The 23,395-nt window shown below is 49.0% G+C and overlaps 2 protein-coding genes across 4 annotated transcripts in view; one reads left to right on the top strand and one right to left on the bottom strand.

Moving 5' to 3' along the window:
* The window catches only part of SH3BP5 (SH3 domain binding protein 5), a 71,563-nt gene extending 52,139 nt beyond the window's left edge, over positions 1 to 19,424 (top strand). The window contains exons 4-9 of the mRNA XM_046002691.1: positions 5,359 to 5,523; positions 12,624 to 12,754; positions 13,927 to 13,969; positions 14,685 to 14,904; positions 17,712 to 17,972; positions 18,463 to 19,424. Coding sequence (XP_045858647.1) covers positions 5,359 to 5,523; positions 12,624 to 12,754; positions 13,927 to 13,969; positions 14,685 to 14,904; positions 17,712 to 17,972; positions 18,463 to 18,674 — 1,032 coding nt within the window. The 3' untranslated portion in view covers positions 18,675 to 19,424. The remainder of the gene's footprint in view (positions 1 to 5,358; positions 5,524 to 12,623; positions 12,755 to 13,926; positions 13,970 to 14,684; positions 14,905 to 17,711; positions 17,973 to 18,462) is intronic.
* A 1,162-nt stretch (positions 19,425 to 20,586) lies between these two features.
* Positions 20,587 to 23,395, bottom strand: part of CAPN7 (calpain 7) — a 42,436-nt gene continuing 39,627 nt past the window's right edge. Inside the window, exons 18-19 of one of the 3 annotated variants that reach the window (XM_046002695.1) lie at positions 21,980 to 22,072; positions 20,587 to 21,889 (exon numbers count right to left, since the gene is read on the bottom strand). In XM_046002695.1, coding sequence (XP_045858651.1) covers positions 21,745 to 21,889; positions 21,980 to 22,072 — 238 coding nt within the window. In that variant the 3' untranslated portion in view covers positions 20,587 to 21,744. The remainder of the gene's footprint in view (positions 21,890 to 21,979; positions 22,073 to 23,395) is intronic. The other 2 variants (XM_046002694.1, XR_006818041.1) reach the window with 2 other exon arrangements.

Below are 23,395 nucleotides of genomic sequence, written 5' to 3'. Positions count from 1 at the left end.
GGACCCAACAGAAGCTGGGCCTCCCTTTCCTTGGTGCCCTGCGACCCGATATTCGCGGGAGGGTCGTCGCTGACCTCCTGCTCTGGGCAGCCTGTGCTTCCCCTCAGGTAGGTGTCTTTTCCACCCTCTTTAGAAGAAAATGGGGTCACCCCCATATCTTCCTTTTCATGCACGAGCACCCAGGGGTTTCTGGAAGACCTGTTGCTCTGTAAGTGCTTCCACTCCCAGGAGGGCCTGGACCTGGAATGGGTGTGTGTGATTTTGACAGACGCTTCCCTGTGTCCCTTCCTTCTTCCTCACTCCTCTGTGAGCGAGACCCAAATTGTTCCCAAGAGCAGATAAGGAAATAGCACTGGGCAGTAGAAGTTCAATTCAGAGGGCATGCAGGATGATGGACTCTGCTTCTTCTGGACCCTTCTGTCTGCAGGCTGGCTCCTCACTGTGAGCGCTCTGCTCAGACGGCAGTGGCCCGCTCCTTGCGTGCACTCTGGGGGGGAGCAGTGTGCTGTCCTTGTGGTTGACCTCTTTTCTCACTGCACGCCCCCTACCTATTTGGATCTCTCTAGTAGTGGCCGGCGTGACCTTGATTTGGGTGCAGGGGTTAAGACCAACCTTAGCTTGATGCCTTTGTGAGGAGTTTGTAGCCCCAGCAGGTGGTATTTAATAGAAATCTTGAAGGAAGCCTCAGGCTTTGAGGCTTCATCTCACCCTTGTTAACTGTGTGATTTGGGGCAATTTATTTAACCTTTCTGAGTCTTGGTCTCCTTTATAAAAGTAGGGATGATAACTGGACTGAGCTCACAGTGGAATGGTTTCCATGGGTCAAGGGTAGACTGAAGCCTCCTATTAGAGGTAGAACAGAAATAGCCACGTTTAGGGGTCAGCAGCTCTGGTTTCCTGGCCGTGGCCAGGCACTAAATAGCGGTGGGACATTCAGCAAGTTGACTTGTGTTTGGATCGTCTTTTGAAAAATGAAGGCATTGAGCTGCATTATCTTTAAACTTCCTTCTACCCTGACCCTTTGTTGCAACCACTGCAAAAGTCCAGATGCTCTTGGTCTTTCCTGAGCCCACATATGAACTGGGGGGGAGTCTAGTAGCAGCTGGGATTGTGGCCTCCCCCTTCTCCTGGCAGCCTTGGCAATGGCGGACCTCTCCACTCTGCTCCCTCCTCCCCTTGTTGATGACACTGCGGAACACCCACACATGTGAGGCCTTCACAGTCACAGCTGACCCCAGGCCGGAGTCTAAGGAAGTTCACTAAGCTAATTCATTTTTTCCAGAGCGCTATCTCCATGAAAGTTGTTAGTATCCATGAGTCATGAAGATGTTCGTAGTTGTCCTGTGGTGCACCTTGTAGCTAAACCCCAGCTCCCCCCAACGTTTACCACGTCAATACTCTTCTTAGCAGAGCCTCAGCCCTTCAGTTTGCTAACTGGGTTTTCTGCTAGGAGAACCACCGCCTGATTTGTGTACACCAGGAGTAATATATTAATACTAGGGCTTGGGTCCTTTCTTAGAGTTTGAAGGTAAAACTTGTTGGCATTGGTTGTGCCCAAGATTTCTGGGTGTCCTCCTTCATACCTCAGTGAGAACCGGCTAACCAGCTCCTGTTGGAATTGCTAAGTCAGCTTCTGATTTTGAGGTCATCACGTATCCCATTAGGACACTGGGAAGCAATCTCGGACACTGGGAAGCAATCTCGGAGCTAAGTCGTCCCCAGTTAGATGAGTGTGTGAACTCATGGATGCCTCCTGTATTACCATGACCTGGTCCCTGACACCCTCTCCCTTGATGGGTCTTCCCTGGGAAAACATTGACAAATCATTCTCTCTTCTCTATAATCCCATAGCACTTTATACCTCTGTTACTGTCACAGTCTATCTTGTATTGAACATGTCTGCTTTCCTGATTGAAACCCCTAATTTTGGGGTGGGCCCCTCCCCTCCAGACATTAGTCTGCAGGAGGTTCCTCAACAATGCTGAATGGACTACATCCAAGGGTACGATAGAATGCTCCCTCCCCTTGTGTGTGCACCTGCCTGGTCTTTCCTTGTGAGTGTGGTTTTAGAAAACATTTGATGAAATGCCTTACAAAGAGGCCATGAGCTCTGAGATTCCTTAGGAATCTCCAAAAGGTTGGCTCCTCAGGCTTATTAGTAGTAAATAAAATCGGCTGGGAGCAGCCAGAAAGAAGTTGAGGGAGATTCGACCAGTCAGTGCTATTGCTATAGTCACTTCTGTGGGGTTTGCAGAATAGCTCAGCTGTAGAGAGGGGGAGATGTGTTATCATTTAGGTTTGGTTTGACTGAATATAATGGAAAACTGGCTCAAATGTGCACCTTTATTTTTTCAGTCATTTAAAAACTCAGGAGATAGATAATCCAGGCAGGGACCTAACTTACTTTTCCTCTATCCTTAGGAGGTTGCTTCATGACCCCAAATGGCATTGTGTTAGGAGCCCTCTTGGAAGGCTCACTCCAGGTCCATTTGTATCTCACTAGCTAGGAGTTAGAAGGGCACTAGCGTTCTTCACAGCTGGGCAGTTAGGTTCTCTAACTGGCGCATTGCCTAACCCTGAGACATAGAGGTTTTCTTCCCAGGAAAGATGAAGAGAACAGACAGTGGTGCCGAAGAGCCACTTACTTGAATGAGTGAACAGGTGGGCAGGTGATGGAGAGATGCCGTCGTTTTTGTGGGTCAAAGGTTGACTGATGCCTCATATTAGATCTTTGATAAGACAAGGCAGGCACGTTTCTGATAATACCATACAGGAGCGTAGGAGCCTCGTGGAAAATCCAGAAACTCCACAGACCTGATAGAGAACATATTCTTCTAAAGGCCCTTTAGATGGGCCTCCGTTTCCCCCGTCTTTGTAGAGATTGGGCCTCTTTATTTGAACTCATCAGATGCAAGAGGGCAGGCAAGAGGATGCCGGGTCTGTGGTACAGTGGCCACATTTCACCTCTTTCTTTCATTTGTTTGAAGAAAAAAAAAAAAGCTTCCTAATTCAGGTGAGGGGAGACCTGGGGGAAGAGAGATTACCCTTAAATGTTGCTGAATTGAAATACTAAAATTTCCTAAAAAACACAAATATACATCCCACCTTGGAACAATGTTAGAATCTCCTGGGATTAATTATCATCTGCTGGTGTCAATTCGAGGCCCGTAGGTGGTCTGTGGGGCAGGTGGCGGGAGCTTTGAAGCAACCGGTGCCCATGCTGTCCTACTTGCCCTGGAGTACAGCTAGGCAGACCGAGGGCCCCACTTGGGCTGTCCTCTCACGGGACATCCCCAGCCTGGCCTGAAGGTCCGGGGGCTGGAGCAGCATATCTTTTGCTGAGAGGGGGCTGTGCGTCTGTGTGGTCTTGTTCTCTCGCGGTGGGCTGGTCAGTTCTGTAGGGCCGGGCCCCTTGTCCCCACCGTGTTGCGGAGGCACGTGGCCGTGTGGCCCAGGGCTACACAGTGGTCCACCGCAGGTGGGCAGGTTACTTGGTTGAAGTGTTAGTCTGTGTTCATTCAGGCCCCACTCTTGATTCCTTTTGAAGCCCTTTTTTTTTTTTTTAAATAGCAATATACATATTTTTATCTTTTAAATTTCATTTTATTCTGTTTTTATTTTAGTTCCAGGGTGGTGTTAGTTTCAGGTATATGATATAAAGATTCAGCTATGCCATGCATTACTCAGTGCTCGTCCTCTACCTTTTGAAACTTTGATTCTCTCTTCATCAAGGTTTCCTGGAGACACTGTCGTTTGCGAGACTGCTCCTTTCTGGCCCCCCACCAACCCTGCATATTTCAGGTCATCTTGTCCTTCAGTCCTCCGTTTCAGATCATCCTCTTTTCAAAGAAGTAGCCCTAAATTCCCTCTCCTGGAAGTGATTTGTCCTGCATACCCTCCTACTGTCCGTTATTGCCCTCCCTCCTGTGGTGCTCTGGGGCACACAGCTCTGTGGGACAGATTCTGGGTGTCCTCTCCATGCCTGTGTCGGTCCCTGACCAGATCGTCTTCCCGGAGGGTCAGACACAGCCTGTGTCCACTGTTCCCTGCAGGGTAGAGAGTGGCACCCATGCTGCCCCTTGCCTTGGGGGCTGGTGTGTTCTGAGTCTGTTTTGTTCCCTTAGCCCTCTGTGTCTTGTGGTTCTCCAAGACTTCCTCTAAGTCACATGAGACTCGGGATGGATGGGGCTCCTGTTGTTCCCCTGTCTCCTGTGTCCCAGGGGCTTCCCCGTGGATGTCCCCGGGGCTTGTATAACTGATCGGGTTAACCGAGGGTGGGTGGGTCGGACGCTGCAGGCCAGCATTTGGTAGTTGCTTGCTTGTGCTCTGCTGGGAAGTTCAGAGTGGGGGCCGGAGGGTTGTCTTGCTGATCCCTGATGCAATCTCATGGGCCACTCTTGGGGGGAGATGTTTTACTGTCCAAAATCTGTAGACTGTGAGCCAACTATGTAATTTCAAATTTTCTGGTAGTTACAGTAAAAAAAAAAAAAAAAGTCAAAACACATAGTTGAAATTAATTTTAATAAGATACTCTGTTTAACCAAGTACATCCAAAATCCCATCATTTCCACATGTGATTATTAAAAAAATTGAGATTCTTGACTGTTCTCTTTTTTTGGTACTAAGTCTTTAAGATTTGGGGTGCTTCACACTCCATGCGGAGCAAGGGTATTTCAAATGCTTGCTAGCCACACGTGACTGGTGGCGGTCCAATGTATGGTCTGCTCTGATTTACGCGCCTTCTCCCACTTGACGTTCCTGGGAAGCAGGGGCCGTGCTGTGACCGTTCAGTCCTTCCCGATCGCCGTCAGTGAGTGTGAATTGTGTGAGGGCCTGGCTGGCAGAGGGACAGCGCATAGTGGGACTTTGCAGTGCCTGGTGTCTGGTCGCAGCTCGGCTTCTCACCCTGTGTGGCCTGGCCAGGTCTGTCGGAGTCACCTGTAGAATGAAGCCATTGGATTTGTGATCTCCAGACCTGATTGCACTGGGCCATGGATCCGGGCAGGGATGGCACTGGGACCACCGTATCTGTCCACCTTGGCCTCACCAGCACATGAGAGCTCTGAGAAAGGCCACGGGTGGCCATACCTGTGGTTTGCCATCTTCAACTCTGACCAAGAGCTGGTATGTTCATCTGGTCTCTTGGGTCCTGTGACTCCTCTGCTTGCCTCCCTGGCACCTGTCCCCTTGTCTGGCATTTACAAGACCCTCTGGCTACCAGGGCTATTCCCACTTGGAAAGGCACAGATGGACAGGGCAGGTCCCAGCCCTCAGGAAGCTCATCTCTTGGAAGGTGTGGTGGGCCAGAGGGGACCCTTGCCATTTTCTGAGGCCTCATGAGGGTTCTTTCTTGTGCAGGCTCAGCTGGAGGCTCAGAAAGCCACGCAGGACTTCCAAAGGGCCACCGAGGTGCTCCGTGCCGCTAAGGAGACCATCTCCCTGGCTGAACAGCGGCTGCTGGAGGATGACAAGCGGCAGTTCGACTCAGCCTGGCAGGAGATGCTGAATCATGCCACCCAGAGGGTATGAGTCACTGCCGGGCGCCTGCAGGAGGGGGTGGGGAGGGTTGCCTGGTTCGCCAGCATGCGTCTGTGTCTGAGGTGTCTGCACGCGTGTGGACATCGGGGGCCTCCCCCTTATGGGAGCATCCTTAATACTTCCCCTCATCCATGTGATCTGGACTGCCCCTCTGGTCCCGATGAGCCCTGGGTTCCCCAGGGTTCCCCTTGGGGGTTCTCCCAAGCAGAGGAGACAGACACCAGGCCGGTTGCCTAGAAACGCTCTCTGAAAGTCACAGGTTGTCTCCCCATGTGGTCTCTGCTGGCCTGGTACAAAGCCACACTCAGAGTGACTGTCCCCTAGTAACGGGTATAGCTCCTCCTTCCCTGCGTCACTTGAGGTCTGTCTGGTTCAGATCATCCCTGAAGTTCTTGACTGTGGACTGGGCTTCCCAAAGGGAGCATGTTATTTTCCGGGGCCCGTTCCCACTAAGTTCCAGGGGGAGTGGCTGAGTTTAGAAACCCAGGTGGAAGACCTCAGATTAACAGCCCCAGACCGCGTGGGGCCTGGACTTGGGGGGTGTGTGCTGTTAGTGGAAGGTAGGGGCCATGATAGATGAGGCCAGAACCCAGTGGGCACTCAAGTCTGGCCTTTGGGCTGGGCTGGGAATGCAGCAGCCAGCATGGGAACCGGAAGTGGGCCGTGTATGATCTTTACCCTGATTTGACTCCAGGTTTTATGCCATTATTGTTTGGCTTCTTACCAGCTCCCATGACCCGCTCTCTGACCACGTTGCTCAGAATCGAGACAGCTGCTTCGCTCAGCTGGAGTTGTTACCTCTATCTAACTCCACTGGGTTTTCTAGGAGTCACCCAGAATATTCTTGAATACCTTTCCACTTTTCCAGGCTGATTTGCTGCAGGGTGAGTAGGAGAGCTGACACATGGCTTCAGCAGCTCCAGCAAAGGCCTTAGATGGAGGGGCGATGTAGAGGGGGATTGGGAGCTGCAACCCCCCTGGGTCTTGCCACCTGTGGGGCTAGAATAGAAAAGTCAGGAGTTAATATATGCCAGCAGCCTCTCCCTTTTCAGTGTCACTTGCCACAGTGGCTCAAGTCCTAGGGGATCTGGTAATTAAAGCATGCCTTCTGCTTCCCTAAATAGAAAGCCTGACACACAAATGACTTCAAGTCAAATCTTTGAACCACCTTCCCCTGAAGCCCCAGATCCCCTGCCTGGCCTCTTGTGACTTTGGGCCTCCTGCCCCCTAGTGGATGTGATGCTCAGAGCGTCAAACACAGGCTGGAATAGCTTTTCTGGGTCAGCCTGTGAAAAATCAAAGTAGAAGTTGGAATTGACAAGCCCACAGTCTGACAGATGTGGAAAGGACCAAAAAAAAAAAAAAAAAAAAAAAAAAAACCCAAAAAACAAAAACAAAACAAAAAAAAAAGTAGCTCCTTCCAAGAAATTAGGTAAAGGCCTGCTCTTCCTTTTGCCCTCCTTCCACCCCAACTGGAGATCTAAATCAGCCTTAAGAAATCATTTCAGAAACTCTTTATTCTTTAAAAAGGAACAAAACATGTCTATGACTTTTTCTTAAACCTGTTTTGTAAGTCCCAGGGCCCTAGTGTGGATGGTGAGTGCTTGGTCAAGAAGAGGTGTCCCTAGGACTTCCACACTGTACCACTCCTGGAGCACCATTCATACCGTCCTCTTTGAGAGTAATGCTTTTGGGGTTGGGCAGTGCACAACTTGTGGGGCTGCACCAGATGGTCCTGGGCCTCCTGAGGTCACCCGGGCTCCTAAGGGCCTGGGGAGGGTCCTCTGAAGTGTGCGCTCACTGAGGTCATTGGAGGTTTCTTGGTAATGGAAGGACCACTGCATTCTGGCTCACAGGCAGGATTTCCACCCGGGGGCTCCTGTTTTCCTCCCCAGATTCCTTCATGGTTGCATAGGCTTGAACTCCTGAGGGAGAAGCAAGGTTGGAAGCAGACACCAGCAAGAGACAGAACTGGTAGCTGGGCCTTCCCCAACCATGTCCCTGCATTACTGAGAAACTTCACTCAGAAGGGGGCACACTGAATCTGATCGATGGTGCAGACCCTCCTTTTGGGCTTGGCTATGGATTTCCCTCTGGATTTGGCATTTCCCTAAATGGGGCTCATGTTGCCTGCTCCCTGAACCTCATAGGGATGAAGACGAGGAGGGGTATAGACTGTGTCTCCTGCCTTGTCTGACCACTGGATACTCCAGGAAGCCCATTTCTTCAGAAGAAGGGAGCTAACTTCATCTCACCCTCTTTTTCCATAAAAAGTACTTCTTAATGGTCTGGTCAGAGAGCCAGAGCTCAGGAAGGTCCAGGCTGTCTTGAGGAAGCGGCAGTGGTTTGGCCTGTGGGATTCTCTCCCCCCGGGCACCGTGGAGGAATGGTGTAGTGACCTACCCTTGTTACTTGTCCAGGGTCATCTGTGTCTCCCTTTCGTTCCCTTCAGACTTCTTATGGTGATGCTGGGCAGCCATACCCTAAAGCCATGGCTGGCACGGGCATTCTAGGAAACCGTAAGCAATGTCAGGAGTCCCAGTGTCCTCTGTTAGGCCACATGTAACACCACAGACAGAGACAAAGGGACAGTTCTCCCCTTGGTGCTAGGGTCAAGGAGGGAGTTAGAAGCCATAGCCGGTGAGGCAGCTCCGAGCGGGCTGAGCCTGCACTTGAGTGGCCTTCAGGGGACACAGGGCCTGGGGTCACTGCTGCTCACTACTTGGGGGCTTGGGCGGCAGGGCCTCCTCCAGCCTCCACTATTTTGCCTTGAAGCAGCCTTTGTGGGAAGGTGATCGCTTTTCATCAGACAGGAGACGAGGCATCTGAGGGGAGAGGAATGGGCTCTTCTGCTACCTGTCAGAGGAGAGCAGAGAGAGGAAGAAGGAATGGGGAGGCATTACCTGGCCACGGACAGGCAGCAGGTGGCCTCTGGAGAGGAAGGGGCGTGGAGCCAGCCTCTCGCCCTAGGTCCAGGGGCATGGACATCGCCTGGCTGCGGGGATCCAGGGCCCGCTGCAGTGGCAGACGTGAACTGTCGAGGCCGGCTTCCCTGATGCTGCTGGGTACGCACCACCCGCCTCCCGCACTGCGGAGAGAAAGCGGATTCTGCAGCAGAATCTGAAAACAGCCTGAACCAGTGGCCAAGCTTCTGGGAGACCAGGAAACTGCCTTCCCTGGGGACAGGAGGGCCCCGATTTCGGCTCAGGGACATCGAGGGTGGTGGGGCCAGTGAGCACTGGTTTGGGGTTCGCAGAGGAGTTGGGAAAGCCAGAACCCAGGGCTCTGAGGAATCAGGCCAGTGCCGGCGGTGCTGGTGGCCTGGGGCCCAGCCAGGAGGCTGTGCCGGCCCAGCGAGCTCACCCGGTCAGTGCCTGTATCCAGGCAGGAGGGCCCGGCTGTTGGAGCATCTGCTGTGCTCATCTACCGTGCACTGCTGTGGGCAGGGTCCCTGGGGCTTTTGGGACCCAGCTGCCTGCCTGCCCGGGGCCTTCAGGAGGTGGCCGGGCTGCACTCGGGGAGACACATTTCTCTCTGTCCTGCTGACCCAGGAGGAAAGGCGAAGACCTTTGTCTTCCCCTGCATCCTCAGCACAGGCAGCGGCTGGCCTGCGTGCCCCCTCCAGGGCCTGCTGCCCACTTGCAGACCCCTCCAGTGCTGCTTCTGGACGCTCAGGTCGAGCAGGCCTCAGACCTTGCCACTGGACTCTGGCCCGGGGATCAGTCCTTGGGCTCTTGGGACAGACCTTGAGGCGGGCACACCCAGAAGTGAATACGGCCGGCAGGTCATCTTCAGGACAGGCCCTCTCTGGGGAGAAGGTTCTCGGCCATCCTGACAGAGCCCCAGACTCTCTTCGTACTGGACGGTTAGCTCCCTCGGGAGCCCTCCAGCTCCAGGAGAGGCAGCGGGAAGCTGAGCCCTGCCCATCGTTCTTTGTTGAGTCCCGCGTGCTCACCCCACTGCGGGTGGCGGGTGGGGCTCTGGGACGGTCTGGTGGATGCAGGGAAGGGCTGCAGCCTCTGCTGATAAAGCCCAGTTCAGCCCGCCACGCCTCCCCCCCTTCATGTCCGTTCCCCCAGCTGCCCCCCCCCGAAGAACCCACTCCCGTGCCACCTCTGCCCTCAAGCCCTCCCGACAGCCCGGAGTGGTGGCCTCGGCTGCTGGCTACACCTGTGCCCGTGAGGCTGGCCACCCACGGCTTGGTCACCAGCGTGCTCTGTGCACACCGTAGGTGACAATGATGGGTAAAGAGAAAAGGCCACTGCAGAATCTGGACCAGCTAGCCATCAAGCCAGGCTTGGAGGAGGGCAAGGGCGATGGCAGCGGGTACCCCAGTTCTAAGTTGCCCCTGCCGTGTGTCTGGTTGCTCAGCCCAGCCTGGGGCTACCTTGAGCTGCTAAGGGACTACCTTGTTGCTTTCTTCTGGGGCTTGCTGGTGTTCTCTGTGGCTTTGGCCTTCCTAACAGAGCCCCCGGTCCTGGGCTGCCATGCCCCCCATTTTCCTGCCATTGCTCGTGCCTGATGCCGGGCTTTAGACGGGCGGGGTGGGGGGGCCCTCCTTGGTTACCATGCAGCCACGGTGGCGGGCTGGGTGACTTTCTCCCTGGAGGCGGAAGGAGGAGTTGGGGGTTGGAGGGGTCTCTTCCAAGAGCTGGGAGCGGGTGCAGATGGGGATGGGAGACGCTGATGTGGCCTGGTAGGGGTGAAGCGGGGGACAGTGACATACGCGGCTCCTCCTGGGTCTTCACTGGCAACATTGCCAAGTGCTTGGAGCTTCCTGGGTGTTTAATTTCAGACAGACGGGCTTCTTTTTGCAGACTAGGGGCTGAGAGAGATGAGGGCCTGTGTGCAGCTGGTGTGGGTCCTGCTGCTTGTGGGGACTCTCCCTGCTCCATAGCCATGAATCCCAGCTTTTTATGCATCGGTCTATTTAAAGTGCTCTCACCCCACTCCGTAAAGAGGAAGCCTGCGTCACATCTGATTGGAATGCAACAGTTTCCACCAATAGAAGGCTTCATCAGTCTCATAAACTTGGAGTTTTGAGTTTTCAGGAAGTTTTTGTTTTCATATCAGCAAATCCTTAATGCTTGAGATTTAAGACATGACTGAAGAGTTACTGCTGTTTCCCTAAGTGTCCAGGTGTGGGATGGTTTTCGTGTACTTCGCTTTGAAATCGTGAAGTCTTTCATGTTTGAAGCAGAGGGAGAGGGTTTCTTAGCCCCTGGGCTTGGCCGAGAAGTCATTTCAGCAAGCACATCACCTCACGCCTGCTTAGATCAGTGCCCTCATACCTCCCTTCTCTGACACGGTTTTAATTCTGCTGTTTAAAAGTACCTCAAGCATCGAAGCCTTTGCCAAGATATGTATATTCTTAAAAAGGTAAAAGCATAACTGATAACTATAAATGTAAAACATTCAAAATGTTATTTAATTCCCTAATTAAAGAGGAAATCAGTAAGACGTGATTATTTCAAAGAAGAATTGAAACGCACAGAGTCAGGCATGCTTACGTGAATTTGCAAGCACGCAGAATGGGTCAGTATTTTCAGGGCAGTCTGTCCTGGAACCCCTCTCCACTGGGATGCAGCTCATCTTCACTTTCAGGCTGAGACCCCTCTGCCGTACTGCCCGTGTTCTGACACGTACAGGGTTGTGAAACGGCTCCAAGACAGCGTAAGCCCAAGATGACCGGGAAGGGCACACTAGCCAGGACACCTGGCAGTTTCTGATGCTCGTTTGAGTCTTTCACCATCTTCCCTGACATTTAAAAAAAATCTGTCTTACAAGTCAGTGCAGAAATAAGCTCGGTCAGGGCCGACTGGGTGTTGACTGGAGGGGGTGGGAAAGCAGCAGCCGCCCCAAGCTAAAGGCATGGCGGGGCCTCCCTCAAATCGTCCTGCTGGCGTCTGAGGGAGTGACCCATGAGCTGGGGCCCTCTGGGCTCCTCTCCGGTGCTAGCCCGGCCTCGCCCCTGCCTCTCCAGTTCATCGGAGAACATGTGTGTGAGCTGTAACTAGAAGACGGGAAGGAACTGGTGAGCTGGTTACGTGGCCCAAACTGCCATTTGTCTCCTTCCTCCTCTCTCCTCAAGGCAGGCCTGTTCTGCTGCTTTCTTCATGTGACGGAAGAAAGGACCATCATTTCCGTGTGTCAGGGAGTGCACCTTTCCGCTACCTTGGTTTTGCCCATCGACAGCCCAACTGCTGGCTATATAAACTCATTTTTATCAACAGGTTCAACGAAATGTCCCCACCAGAATTTCCTGCCAGGACGCTGACAGGTCTCCTGATCATGCATGTCTGTGAACCTCAGAATCTGATCTGAGCGACTTGATAGTCATGTGTTTAAATGGAAAGTCTGCCCCTTCTGGATCCTGGATCCTTTTGTGGCCCCCTGCCCCCACCCTGGCTAATGCAGGAATATCTGGGAACGGGCCAACAAGCTGATGCGGGGATTGCCTTGCCATTCCGATGCGGTCAGGTCTGGCTGCGCGAGGTCTCCCCATTCCTCGATGTCCCTGCTGGGGCTGTTAGCCCGTTTGTGTGCCCGTCAGCCCCCGTGCCAGGGCAGGAGCCAAGGAGCCCACGGTGGCCACTTCGTGGCAGGAGGGCTGAGCAGGAGGAAGTGAACATCGATTCAGTCAGAGAATATTTCACTCTTCTCTGATTTTTGCTTTTCCTCGTTTTCTTTCCCATGGAAAGACTGTGGCATGGCCACAGTCAAACTTCTCTGAAACAGGTTCACAGCGAAGAGCATCCTCTTCTGTTTGGAATTAGTTTACTCTTCATCTGTCCACTGATTTCCTCAGAGTATTTTTATTTTATTTTACTTTTTTAAGATCTTATCTATTTATTTGAGAGAGAGAGAAAGAGAGCATGAGAGGGGAGAAGGTCAGAGGGAGAAGCAGACTCCCCATGGAGCTGGGAGCCTGATGTGGGACTCCAGGATCATGACCTGAGCTGAAGGCCGTTGCTTAACCAACTGAGCCACCCAGGTGCCCCTCCTCAGAGTATTTTTAAAAATGATACAGGAAATACCCCAACAAAGGACTCTCTGGCCAGGCTGACATCTGCTGTCATTTGAAGGTCATGGAGGCGGAGCAGACCAAGACGAGGAGCGAGCTGGTACACAAGGAGACGGCGGCCAGGTACAACGCGGCCATGGGCCGTATGCGGCAGCTGGAGAAGAAGCTCAAGAGAGCCATCAACAAGTCCAAGTGAGTCTGGGCGTGTGGGACCCCGGGGCCCTGTGTGATTTGTCCTCCTCTCAGGCATCTTCTCCACCTTTTGTGTGCCATGCATTCAGGGACCCGCCTCCTCAGAGTGCCCCAAGTTCTGTATAACCCCCCATGGCAGGAAGTGCTGCACCAGCTGTGACTGGCCTGGGAGACACAGAAAAAAGAATTTCAAAAGCACACCATCGCATGGCTCATTGGCTGGGGCCTGGGGCTGGGCTTTGGGAAACTCGGTGCCCTTGGCTCTGTGGTGGACAGTGTGGATGAGCTGCGTCCTTCTACCAGCATAATGAGTGTGAGCTGTGTGCACAGTACACGTTCTCTGTGGACCAAGAGCCAATGAGGCAGTGCAAGACTGGTTGTAGCGGAAGTTTTGGCAAGCTTTTCTCGTGATTGCTATATATTTTTATACAGTAATGATCTTGGGGACAAGCCCCCTGCTTCATTCACAGTCGCTGGGCCTCCAAGCTTTTGAAAAGCTTCACAAGAGGTGAACAGCCCAAGGATAAAGCACTGGTCTACTCTTAATGCTCAACACGAAAGTTCCTAAAAAGAGCCCGGCGTTTTGACTGGCCCAGAACGTGGAGACCAGTAGAATGTTAGCATTTGTCCTCTCTCTTGCCCATGACCGGGCTGGGTCTGCAGACTGATGCCTCTGGTCCTGGGCGGAATCCAGGAGGACCAGTCTGAGCCCCGTGCTTTCGGCGAGGGGTGAATGGTGCTTCTCTCCTCCCTGGATGACCCCAGTAGAGGAGGGTGTGTGCTGAGGTAGCCCCTTCTCATCTCAGTCTTGAGGGGCCCAATCTCCTTGGGAGAGGGGGATCCAGGCTGCCTTGGCTGCTGGGCACACCCTGTATGGCCTTGAATAGCCCCCCATGGAGGAAAGTGAACCAGGGTACAAAGGAGTTAAGTGTTCACGTGTGGGGGTTCCGCAGATCTAGAGATGGGCCTTCTGTCAGCTCGGCTCTGACTGGCGCCCGTATCTGTCGGGCTCCAGAGGCACAAGTATCCTCTTCATCTCATGGCGAGGTTGGAGTTTACATCCTGGACGGATGGCCTGCCTGCCTTAGCTAGTGCCCCGGGTATGCCCTCTGGTGGCCACTGGGGTCATTGTATTCTGTCACCCTTACAGTTCTTCCTTGTGTCTTCCCCAGGCCCTATTTTGAACTCAAGGCAAAGTACTACGTGCAGCTTGAGGTACGTGTAGCTTCTTTGGCTTTGCTGTTGATGGGATTTTTCTGCGAAGTTCCACTTCATGTGGCAGCGGGCTTTCCCATGGCATATTTGCTACAAGAGGAGAACGGAGAGAGAAGCACATTCTTTACTGAGTTTTCAGGCCTCAGAGTGGTCTTGGTTGGGTCCTCAGTGGTGTCTGCAGTCTCTCAGTGTGCCATTTAGCCGCTTTCCACACTGTACCAGGGCAGTGTTTCTGGGGGGCTGCTGGGACCAGCATCAGCTTCGCCTAGGAAGTGCAGATTTCCCAAGCCCCACCCGGTCCAGATCCACTGAATTAGAAACTGCAGGTGTGAGGCCAGCTATCTGTGTTTTCAGAAGGCCTCCAGGGGTTGCTGATGCACGCTTAAGTTTGAGAACCATACTACAAGGGACCAAACGGCTTGAAAGTGGGACTTGTGTGTGAGTTTGATACCCATTCTTTCTCTGATGGGCTTTATTCTGCCAGTGGTAGTTTTTGGTTATTAGCATGAGTTTGTGACCCGGATAGGAGTTGGGGCTGGGAGTGTGGATCTGTTGTGTGGATAGCTGCGTAAGAGGAATCAGGCCATCACTCATGTCTTGGGGAAGTCTTTGGAGTGGAGGGAAGGGCAGAAATTGCTTGGACTTGTTATTCAGAAGCCTTGCAAGGCCAGTAGGGACTGCCTCCACTTACTGGGCCTCCTGTTCTCTTGCCCAGCAACTGAAGAAGACGGTGGATGACCTGCAGGCCAAACTGGCCCTGGCGAAAGGCGAGTACAAGACGGCCCTGAAGAACTTGGAGATGATCTCGGACGAGATCCATGAGCGGCGGCGCTCCAGTGCCATGGGGCCCCGGGGCTGTGGCGTGGGGGCTGAGGGCAGCAGCACGTCTGCGGAGGACCTGTCAGGGAGCAAGCCTGAGCCAGATGCTGTTTCTGGTGAGTTCTGGGGGCTCGCGTGCACGTGGGAGATGACGCAGCTTGTGTGGTCTGCTTTCAGGGCTGTCTCGCCATCATGGAAGGGTCTCAGAGCTGGGCAGGCCAGAAAGGTGGTAATTTCTCGTGGCTTCCCACGTTTCGTGGAGTGCTGTATTTATCAAGGTGCTGCTGAATGTTCCTGAGTCAGGGTTCTGTGGTGGATGAGTTTGGAAAAGGTTACACTTTCACCCTGACGTTCAGAGTACATATGAGAGCATTCAGGGCTCTGAGAAGTACTGCAGGAGGGGAGAGTTGCCTCTGAATAGGGATTTGATTCAGATCCTGTGACCTCCTAGTACATGATGTGGGCAAGGGCTCAACTCTGTTTCCTCAGCTGTAAAGTAGGGAGTATGAGCACCTAGTATCCACTGTGTAGAGGGGAGGCTGGAATTAGATGAAATAATGGCAGGCACCCAGGAAGTCTGAAAATGGTGACTCTCCCTGGTGTCTAACTATAGACACCTTTTTTTCCCCAAGGCCACCTGTTGGGAAACTGGTACATGTTTGCTGTGCCGCTCCCCCTTTATCATTTTATTTTTTTCCTCATGATAAGTATACTCTTTAATTCCCATCTCCTATTTCCTTCATCCCCCACTCCCTTCCCCTCTGGTAACCATCAGTTCTCTGTAGCTAAGTGTGTTTCTTTGGGGTTTTTTTTCCTTTGCTCATTTGTTTCTTAAATTTCACATGAGTGAAATCATACAGTATTTGTCTTTCTCCAACTTACTTCTCTTAGCATAAAACTCTTTAGCTCTATCCATGTTATTACCAATGGCAAGATTCCATTCTTTTCGATGGCTGAGTAATACTCCTGTGTGTGTGTGTGTGTGTGTGTGTGTGTGTGTGTGTGTGTGTGTGTGTCTCATCTTCTTTATCCATTCGTCCATCCATGGACACTGGGTTGCTTCCATATCTTGGCTGTTGTAGATAATGCTGCTGTAAACATAGGAGTGCATGTGTCCCTTTGAATTAGTATTTTTGTATTTCTGGGCGGTAAATACCCAGTAGTGGAACTTCTGGATCATAGGGTAGTTCTTTTAATTTTTTTAGAAACTTCCATACTATTTTCCACAGTGGCTGCACCAGTTTGCATCCCCACCAACAGGGCACAAGGGTTCCTTTTTTTTTTTCCACATTCTTGCCAACACCTGTTTTTTCTTGTGTTTTTGGTTTTAGGCATTCTGACAGGTGTGAGGTGGTATTTCATTGTGGTTTTGATTTGCATGTCCCTGACGATGAGCGATGTTGAGCAACTTTCCATGTGTCTGTTGGCCATATGTTATGTCTTCTTTGGAGAAATGTCTGTGCATGTCTTTGACCCATTTTTAGTTGGATTATTTGTTTTTGTGTTGACTTGTATAAATTCTTTATATATTTTTGGGTACTCTTAATTGGATATGTGTTTGTAAGTATCTTCTTGCATTCTGTAGGTTGCCTTTTAGTTTTGTTATTTCCTTCACTGGGAAGAAGCTTTTTCATGTAGTCCCATTAGTTGATTGCTTTGGTTTTCTTTGCCTCACGAGACCTGTCTCAAAAAATGCTGCTATGACCGATGTCACTGAAATACCGCTTGTGCTCTCTTCTAGGAGTTTTATGGTTCCAGGTCTCACATTTAGGTCTTTAGTCCATTTTGAGTTTTTCTTTGTGTATGGCGAAAGAAAACGGTCATTTTCCCTAGGCTGATCAAGAAAACTTTTTCAGCACTGTCTTTGTACACCTCCTTTCTTCCCTTTTCTGTGGAATAATCCCTGTTGGTGCTCTCCCAAGGTCCTTCCTCCAGAGTTTTGAAATTCGGTCAACAAATGTTTAAGTACCAGGCCCAAAGGAAAGGAAACTAAAATTTGATCGTCAGTAATGTGTGAGGTACTCTAATATCCAGCCTCTCACATGGAGAGGAACATGAATCTCAGAGAGGTTAAGTAACCTGACCAAGGCTACACAGCAAGGGAGACAGAATCTTAATTCAGATACAAGCCTGTTTTCTGTCCTCAGTATTACAGTACTTTTCACTGATGGTAGTCCTCTAGGGGATGCTACCAAGACTGTTTTTAAAGATGAGGGAGGAGGGTGGGAGAGTAGAATAGGAAAGGTCGAATAAGCAGGCTTATGTGCAGGCCGAGGAGAAAAGAGTTAAAGGTGATAGTGGCTTTCAGATCACAAGAATGGCTTGTCCTCTGGGCCTTGGTTATTCTGATCTACAAAATGAGTAAGGCACAAGCCAAGAGCGTTGTAAAGGAATTTTGTCCTTTTGCAGCAAATGGTGTGTCTTATATGCGATGGGAAGTTTTATGCGATCTGGAGATCACAGGATCCCAGCAGATACTCCACAGAGGATTGTTTGTTCTCGCAGCTCCTTCTGCTACGCGGAAACAGCTGTCACATCTTACTGGCTTTGTTCGGCGAGCATCCCAAAGGGCCGCTCTCTTCCTCTGTACTTGCGGATCTGGGGTGGAAAAAAGCCCCTGATCTGGGCTGGTTTATCCTCCCCCTTTAGGTAGTCAACACTGACTTTCCAGAGCAGGAGTTAGAAAGTTATCGTTAAGGACACTGAATATCCACGGGGCCCAGCTGCATCCCTTCAAGTTGCAGGACACTCTGGCCGCGCAGACTTGGGAGGGTCAGTCCTTTACTCAGGTGCACTCGGGGGCAGGGATTCTGCCATCCCAAGGCCGCGTCTGGCTGCTGGCCAGCGGGGCACGCTTCTGGAGGGGCTGAAGGAACAAGGTTGCTCCATCAGAACCTCTGACCGGTATCCTCTCTCCTCCTAGTGGCCTCCGAGGCCTTTGAAGATGACAGCTGCAGCAACTTCGTATCAGAAGACGACTCGGAAACCCAGTCGGTATCCAGCTTTAGTTCAGGGCCCACAAGCCCATCCGAGATGCCTGACCAGCTCCCTGCAGCTGTGCGGCCTGGCAGCCTGGATCTGCCCAGCCCCGTGTCTCTGTCGGAGTTTGGAATGATGTTCCCGGTACTGGGCCCTCGCAGCGAGTGCAGTGGAGCCTCCTCCCCTGAGTGTGAGGTGGAACGAGGTGAGTTACAGCCCTCTCACCAGTAGTGCCTGGGCCACATGAGCACTGCCTCAGCAGCCAGAGCTCCGCACTGTTGAAGACCTTTGCCGGGTCGCAGCAGCCCCCGGGCCGGGTGGCCGGGCCTCTGGGAACGCGCGGTCCGTGTTGATCACGGAGGTGCCAGCTGCTGTTCTGGGGGCTCCCGGCTCCGCTCCCGAATGGTTCTTCAAACGGCGGCTTGAGTTCTGTCTTTGATCCCCAGCAGTCTTCTTCACAAGTCCGTGCTGGCGAGCTGTTTCCCCACTGTTAGGGTGGGACCAGCCCTCTCTAAAGTTAAGGAATACCTAAAATGCCTTGAGCCATAAAAGCTGTCTGTCATCACATGATGGAGAAGGCTCTGTGACAGGCATGGCCGGGCGACTTTGGGAGATTCTGGAGGGCTGCGATGGCCTGGGCGCAGGCGACTCCTGGAACTGTCGGTATTCACCCGATGACCTTTACATTTCTCTAGGAGACAGGGCAGAAGGGGCAGAGAATAAAACAAGTGACAAAGCCAACAACAACCACCGAGGCCTCAGCAACAGCAGCGGCAGTGGCAAGAGCCAAAGTAACACCGCCCGTGAGGGCCAGGCCTTGGAGAACAGGATGAAGCAGCTCTCCCTCCAGTGCTCGAAGGGAAGAGACGGGATTATTGCTGACATAAAAATGGTGCAGATTGGCTGATCCATCCAAAGCCCTGGCCCAAGTGCATAGCAGTATTTATACACAAAACTGTATGGAGAACATTGTGCCAATAATCATTTAATATATGCCAAATCTTAAGCGTTTACTCTAAACTGCACTAATGAAGTTGTGACCTTGAGGGCTGAAGAGTTTTCTTCTGGGAGAGAGCTCTTGGGCTGGTTTTTCAGAGCAGAGGCGTTGTTGCAGTGGACTGTGACCAGGGTCACAGCCTTTGTGGAATATTACCTGTAACAGTGTTATGGAAGCAATAACTAGTTCCTGTGAAAGAACCCGAGCCAGGAAAGGGGCTGGGAAGCTGAGCCAAACTGGGGTCGACAGCTTGCTTCTCTTTCCTTTCTCTTACCCTCAATTTGGGAAAATGGAGATGGTGTCTCCTTTATATCCCAGGGGATCGAAATGAAAAAAAAAAAAGAACTCAAATATTCAGAACACACCTTTCTGGGCCAGTGAAGGCTTAAAAAAAAAAAAAAATCCAAGAACACAATTTTCATCACCTCTGGTATTCAGAAGGGCTTTTTAAAAAAGCCTATATACTGGTATACCCATTAGAATCATTTTCTATAAACGTTACACCATGAACTGCACTTTGTGGGGTGGGAAAGGTGAATGCCAGTGTGGGGATGGGAGGGACAGAGGGTAGCAGGTGCATACCATAGAAGGCAATTTGTGGCTGTGGGGGAGGAGAGTCTGTAGCATAAACCTTACCCCACCAGCCATGGGACTTAAGAATTAAGAGAAGTGCATGTGAAGAATGGTTGCCATTGTTATATCTAGATTGACAAAGTGTCAATTTCTCTGTAGGTTGTGACTTTAAAATTATTTAAGGGTTATGCTGCATTAGTATTTCTTAGAGGGAATTGTTCCTTAAAGCTAGGAAAGGGAGTAGGCATGTGTCGGCACAGGCTGTTAAGCAGAAGCACTGAAGTCTGTTGCGCTAATAGCAGTACATGTTAAGACCGCTTTCCTTTAATGTTTTCACGGTTACGCATACTTAGAGCACTGTATTTTTTGTCCTTTTTTGTTAAGAAAGCTTTAGCATTTCTAAAAGAAAAACAACCCCATTTCAAGTTGTCTGTTAATTCTGACACAGCTTGTATATTTTAGTCATTTGTGAATCTCTTCATACTGTAGTGTTTTCTCCTTTTTTAATGACTGATACAGTATCCCAATTACAAGGTTATTTTGTACTTGTCTTAATTTCTTGAGTGTAATAAAAAACAGTTTAAGAAAATGTTTACGTTTGTGTGTCTTCCAATAAGAAACCCTGATGTTGCCTACATCTTCCACTCTAGGCAACCTTCTTGCCACAAGGAAGAGCATGGAATGCAGTGGGCATCTGTTCTCTCAGTTAAGGTCCTGGATCCTAATAATTTAAGCCCCAACTATGAAGGTTTGAGTTAGAATTCTGCTGCGACTAAAGTGCAGTAAGGAGAATGCAGCATTAGGAGAATGAAGACAAGGAGATTATGTCAGACTGCTTCCCAATCTCGGCTGCACGGCAGTCTCCCAGGAAGCTTCAAGGCGGCTGTTTGCCGGTCTTAGAGCCTGAGATCATGTGGGGTACACCTGAGGTACCGAACTTTTAAAAGCTCCCCAGGTGATTCTAATGTGCATCCGGTTGACATTCAGGCTGTTTTTTCCTATCTGTAGCGCCATATCTGGAGCTCTATTATAATAATTCAATATTAGACTAAACCGGTATATGTAAGTCTCCATTCGGTTTTTGAGGGTAGGAATTAGGTCTTATTTGTTTGCATCCTGTACAAATATCTTTAACATAAAATGTTCCAATTATGTGTTTAAAGTTTTCTTTAAAGGGCCACAAAATGAATCCATCTAAAATTGAAAGTACTAAATATTTACCAAACTGGAATCACTGTCCTGAATATGAAAGACATTTGCTGAAGCCTGAACTGTCATGTAAATAATGAGTTCTTTTAGATGGAATGTACTAGATGAAGCCTTTTAATAATCTCTCTAGGTTAAACTAGGCAGTTTCCATAAGTATAAAGATTTTATTTCAAATCAAGGTAGCAGAAATACAAAATAACTGGTGATAATTATAAAGTACAGACGATGAAAAATTCCATCTTAAATTTTCAGATGTTTAATTTTCAAAAATTAAAATTTGAAATTCAAAAATTTCAAAAATTTTCAGATGTTTAAAATCCTGAGCATCATTCTGCTCTCATGGATTTCTATGTAAACTGGGAATTTATACACGGCATTAGTATCTTGGCAGTTTTACCAAATACAACCCCAATTACCATATATTAAATTTTTAATCGTATATTTTTCAGTGTTACCATAAGAGCAATTTTTAAAAGACTACAAACTAAATTGTAATGTCTTCAGTGTCTCAGATTACTACCTTCATTTAGCCTGATCAAAGTAAGAACTGCAATAGTGAATATATCTCAGCTCTCCTTACATGAGTTAATGAGAGACAGGTACCTAAGTTCAACCACCTTCATTGTAAACTAAGTTAAAATATTTCTTAAAGCTTTATTCTTTCATAACATCTGGGCAACAAACATTAAAAATCATAACACAAAACCTGTTATGGTAACATGATTCATTTGGTAATTAGCTGCCCAAGATGTAGAGTCACAACACAAGCAAGTTTAACTTACAACATGCTCTGCCAAAAGACAAATATTTCAGAATATTATTCCAGCCTACTGTTCCACCCAGTTGAGTGGATAAGTCATGTCCCTTATCTGGTCTCTATTCTCTTCTAGTAAAGGCACCATACAGTGCTGACTGAGCCTAACCTTTAATCCTCCAGAGTCTGTTTATACAATGGGGCCCCTCAATGCAAACCAAGTCCTTTATACACACAAAACCCTGTAAATAGTACTTCTGAGTGATTTAGGGTAATTCTGACTATATACAATTCTAAACACTCTGACTTGAGCAGCACCAGATCCCACTGTAACATTTTGAGAGATTTAATTCTGTTCTGATTGTTTGTTGTCCTGAGGATTTCTGTCCTCATTCGAAGAGCTGATTTGGTAAGTATAAAATCCAGTAAACGCTGAAAGCTGCATCACTGAAGTTGCGTTGTCTTGATCGGGATAATACTATTGAAGTCCAAGAAAAAAGGTCCTTCTTGTTTAGGCAAAAAAGTACTAGGAATGATATTGTAGATCCCTGCAGGTATATTTTCTAATTCCAGGTAGCAAAACCCACACCTATATGCAGGGAAATGAGAACAAAGTTTACAGAAGATGATGCCACAAAAGTAAAGTATAAATTAGATGCAGTCAAAATGCCAACATTACCTATAGTCACCGCTAGACTTCCTCTGAAAGCCATGGGGACCAGGATCTCCCACCACAGACACTGTTACAACCTCAAATCCAACACTATATTGCCTGGCAATAAAAAGAAACAATTACTGTTGTTATTAAGTAGTCTCAAATACATACCTAAAAATAACTAAAGTGCAGATAGACTATTAAATCGAGTATATGCTTTCTAAAGCTTTAGGAGGCAGAAACCACTCTGGAACACATGCATATACTATTTTTATTTTAATTATATGAGATGCCATTTATATTTTTATATTGATTTATATTCATATTTTTAAATTGAAGCAGTGAAGGCTAGTATTAAACTTACTTTAGAAGAAACAGTATTTTTACCACACAGGCTCTCGGAGAAAACTGTAAAATTTAAATGATAAAATACTGTCTTTGCAGGAAAAAAAGGAGAGTCTGAAATCTGAATTTACAGAAGAAATTAGCATATGGTAGACATGACATTCCAAATCAGTAGGAAAAAGAAGGATTATTTAGATGGTGAGGAGGTGACAAATTTAGGAAAAAGAACTGACACTGTATTCACACCAAATATAAAAATATATTCCATCTAGATGTAAAAAGCAAACCACAAAAGACCTAGAAAAAAATATGGTACAAATCTGATACTAGGGTGAGATTTCCTGCCTAGAGCAAAATAAACCTGAAAAGACAGATCCGATTACTTTAAAAAGAAAATTTTCTCTACATGAAAAAAAAATGATCTGGGAAAAATACTTGCAAATATGTGATACGTGCCTAAAGTTAAGAAAACCATGACAATTCCAAGAGAAAAACGGGCAAAAGACATGAATAGGGAAAGCAAAAGATCCACACTGTCCAACACTTTATGTCAAATCCTTTTCCTTCGATCTACGAATTGAATTCAAAAGAGCAGCAACTAGACACCTTATTTCACCTCCCAAACTGTAGAAAACTAGCTAAACCATACATAAAAAATTATTAGTGTTTGTAAAGAGGCAAAATTCAGGCTAATTTTACTTAGAAGTATTATTTTTATTGCTTTTTAAACCTTTTCCAGTCGAGAAATAGAACACAATGTACACACAACACACAGCCTATCTAACACATAAAATGAACACACAGGTCGTCACCACCCGGATCAATGCAGCTCTCAACACAGTAGAAGTTCCTGTGCGTGCCTTTCGCGTTACAACTCCTGTCCCCACAGAGCTACCAGTTAACAATGTCTTGCCTTTCTTTAAGAGTATGTTGACGTATGTTAGTTTCAGATGTACAACAGTGATACAAGTTCTGTATATTACGCTCACCACAGTGGGTGCACTCACCGTACGGTCCAACAGTATTACTGACTATGTTCTCTGTTGTACTTTTCATCCTTCTGACTTATTTTATAACTGGAAGTTTGTACCTCTT

The sequence above is a fragment of the Meles meles genome, chromosome 4 (assembly GCF_922984935.1).
Source record: "Meles meles chromosome 4, mMelMel3.1 paternal haplotype, whole genome shotgun sequence".
Classification (NCBI taxonomy): Eukaryota; Metazoa; Chordata; class Mammalia; order Carnivora; family Mustelidae; genus Meles; species Meles meles.
Note: the sequence above shows the minus strand (reverse complement) of the source record. Positions and strands in the feature narration are given on the sequence as shown.